Source organism: Temnothorax curvispinosus, unplaced genomic scaffold (genome assembly GCF_003070985.1).
Source record: "Temnothorax curvispinosus isolate PA1 unplaced genomic scaffold, ASM307098v1 QBEX01014114.1, whole genome shotgun sequence".
Classification (NCBI taxonomy): Eukaryota; Metazoa; Arthropoda; class Insecta; order Hymenoptera; family Formicidae; genus Temnothorax; species Temnothorax curvispinosus.
The window spans coordinates 1-3,422 of NW_020223894.1; the positions used below are offsets into that span (position 1 = coordinate 1).

Here is a 3,422-nt window from a genome sequence, read left to right on the forward strand (position 1 = left end):
TACAGAAATTAAAATTTTTATTTATATTACACATACATATCAGTTGAAACTAGGGTTGGTAGCAAAAGTATTTCTATTTACCTGGCAGTATTTCAGAAAAAGAGGATATTAATATTGTTTTTAAATTTTATTGTAAGTGAATTTTCCTTAGGTATACGATTGTTTATAGCCATCTTATTACATGTTCAATCATGAATTAATTTTACGTTGTAATATCGGTAATTATCTATACACTAATATTGTTTAGTTTAGAGTCTTAAATTATTCGATAACTTCAAATACTGAAGATAAAACAAGAGATTTTAGTGTGCAAAGCAGAACAGCATAAACGTAGAGTATTATATGTCTATTCTATGTCTATTTTCTTTTTCATTCTGTGTCATTTTTATCACAAAGCAGTGCTAAACAATACGATTTTATTGCACAATAAAATGTGTAGGAAATTTGTAATATAGATCAATGTAATCCAACTTTTCAAACAATTTGCTATTAAAATTGGTCTGTGATCAAAATAAAAATGTAATAATAATATAATAATTATATATCACAGATAAAATAAGTACTTTTTCTTAATTTACTTTATAATATAACTTATAATTTTGTATTATTTTTTAAATTATTTCTTTATTTAATTAATTATTTAAATATTTAATTGTTAGCTTTGAAAAGTAAAAGTGTCTCACGATTAAAGATTGCAAATAAACATTAGAATTATTATTCTACTTTAAATTAAAGTAAAATTTCATAGAATTCTGATTTTTTTAGATGGAGTTTAAATATCGAATAATATCGAAATTCAAAAAGTTATCAGAAATTATCTGTTCGCTTTTTTCGTTAAAGAAAAATTAATAAAGTTTCGCGAGAAATGACGTTATGTGTAAATTTTTCGTGAGTTCTAAAACGCTGAACACTATTATCGGTATCGTAATAAGAAATATATAGCGAACATTTGTCCTCTGCGTAAGCTAACATATTTTCACGATACATCCTTAATAATCTCCAATATCTCTAAAAAATATTGTTACATGCGGTATATGCGACGATTCGTTGTGCTCTGTAGTCTTTTCGATTTTAACGAAAATTGAACAACAACCCTAGAACCCCACGCTAAAGCTAGTAGCCTCGATTGAAGCTTCCACCCGGTCTTGGTTAGTCGAAGCGAGGATTCTCGTCGTAAGAGATCTGTGGTCTAAAACCGTGTTGCCAATCCGCGGTGTATCGCACAATTTGCGTTCTACCGTCCGGAAGTTGTACCTTATATTCACCGCGGGTGATTTCGCCGTCGCTAATTGCATTGTGAGAATAATCGTTGCCGAAAGCGTCCTCCTTCACGGCGTAGTTGAAGTCGAAGGGCATACCAGGTTCGTGATGATGATGATCATGCTGCAATACATCATCAGTTAAATACGGTGCTATATCTAAATATGTAACATATATGCATAATGTATACATAATATATGTATAATTTTACGTATACAAATCTTATATCATCTCATTCAGATAAGATTAAACAGTACAAAACGATTATTAATTTGAATAAAAAGTCATGCTTATACTTTTTATTGTAACTGAGAGATTATATCAATATATATCTTATCATGTATCTTACATTTTTCTACAAGAAGATACAAATATTTAGTACTTGGAATTCTTATGCGTTGAAACAATTTAAACAGTTTGAATAGTATGAATTTTAAGACTAAATTTGAAGACACATTTAACAGTTCGATCTGTTATTTTGACTTCAAGTCTAAAACAAAACAAGCAAAAGCTATTTATTTCCTTTTTTTTAAATGAATACTGTTTTTATTTAAATTTTCTTTTAGTTCGCTATACCTCCCATCTATCGATTCTTAAAATGACCAATTCTACTATAAATGGAAGAAAAAATAATTTTATCTTCTACGATTTCTGAATTACAGATTTCTTATTGAGCAAAGAACGTTACATATCCACCTATTCTGTAAATAATTAAATACAATTTTTTTTATTTGGCACAACAGCGTATACTTACACCAGGGCCGATAACATTTCCATCACCACCGGAAACTGGTTGGCCGGTATACTCCGGGAAAGTAGGTGTGGGTCTCGGTCCTGGTCCGGGGTAGGTGGGCGTCGGTCTGGGTCCGGGGAAAGACGGCGTCGGCCTGGGTCCGGGGAACGACGGCGTCGGCCTGGGTCCGGGGTACGACGGCGTCGGCCTGGGTCCGGGGAACGACGGCGTGGGTCTCGGTCTTGGTTCACCGTAGCTGGGCGTCGGCCGCGCCGGACCTCCGCCACCTGCGCCGAACTCTTTGATCTCTTTGATACCACCACCGCCAGTCCCGCCGCCGTGGCTACCTCCTCCGCCGAATTTGTCGAATTGTTTTTTCTTTCTTTCTTTATGCCCCGTATGGATTTCTGGTTCCGTCGGAGCCTGAGTACCACCCTTTCTATCAAGATGGAGTGGGGGACTCTCCGGGGAAAGAGTCGCCCTCTTGCTAAATGATAATCCGCCGAATCCACCACCACCGCCACCGCCACCACTTTCGAAAGCGCCGATCCCTCCGCCGCCTCCACCGCCGCCGCCGGGAGTACCGTAGCTACTGCTAGACTGGCTGTAAGAGTATCCGGCTTCCGGCCGCGCCATCGCCGTCGCGGCGAGCGCCAGAATCTATGATTGCGAATCGATTCAATTTTACTTTCCCGATGTTTAGATGTCAAAATAGATAATAGAGATTCTCGCCTCGATGTTCGAGCATTGTCTCGTGGTTTTTCTTTAAGGATATTTTAATATCTTTATGTTTGGTTCTAATTTTAATATACAATGTATACCTCGTTATTCCGCTTTCTCTTTCTATTCTTATTGTAATTTATTATATATATTATACAAAAATTATGCTACTGTTAAATTAAATACAGCCCATGAATAAGTCAAGATGAATTCATTAAAATCTCAATATTTCTCACATGACAGAGATATACACGTGCGAAAATATATATTATTTACCCTGGTGTACATTAATATAAACAGTTCCCACGCGTTCTTAATTAATAAATATGTAATAGATATATAGATCTCTCTCGAAGACAATGTAAATGCTTTCAAATTTTTCAAGTGAAATAATCCTCGGTATTCTTCTGCTCGTTCTTAAATTTCGGCAAACGAAGCAGTAAACGTATATATCTAGAGAATAAGCGGTAAAACGTTTCCGGAAGTGCACGGCGGTGGATTTACGAGCACGTGGAACGGTCACTATCATGGAGTACATTGACACCACATACAATACTCCCTGTGCACCTTCCCTTCTCTTTTACTTTCTCCCGCGTTTTCCGCGCCTCCCGCCCTCGGATGAAACCCCTCGTTCTCGGTCGTGAACGAACGACGAATTCTCTCCTTCTCTCTCTCTCTCTCTCTCTCTCTCTCTCTCTCTCTCTCTCTC

The 3,422-nt window shown here is 36.7% G+C and overlaps 1 protein-coding gene across 1 annotated transcript in view; it reads right to left on the reverse strand.

Annotated features, from left to right (window-relative positions):
- Positions 1-660: 660 nt before the first annotated feature.
- LOC112464341 (pro-resilin-like) overlaps positions 661-3,422 on the reverse strand; it is a 3,037-nt gene continuing 275 nt past the window's right edge. Inside the window, exons 2-3 of the mRNA XM_025031282.1 lie at positions 2,015-2,653; positions 661-1,383 (exon numbers count right to left, since the gene is read on the reverse strand). Coding sequence (XP_024887050.1) covers positions 1,150-1,383; positions 2,015-2,653 — 873 coding nt within the window. The 3' untranslated portion in view covers positions 661-1,149. The remainder of the gene's footprint in view (positions 1,384-2,014; positions 2,654-3,422) is intronic.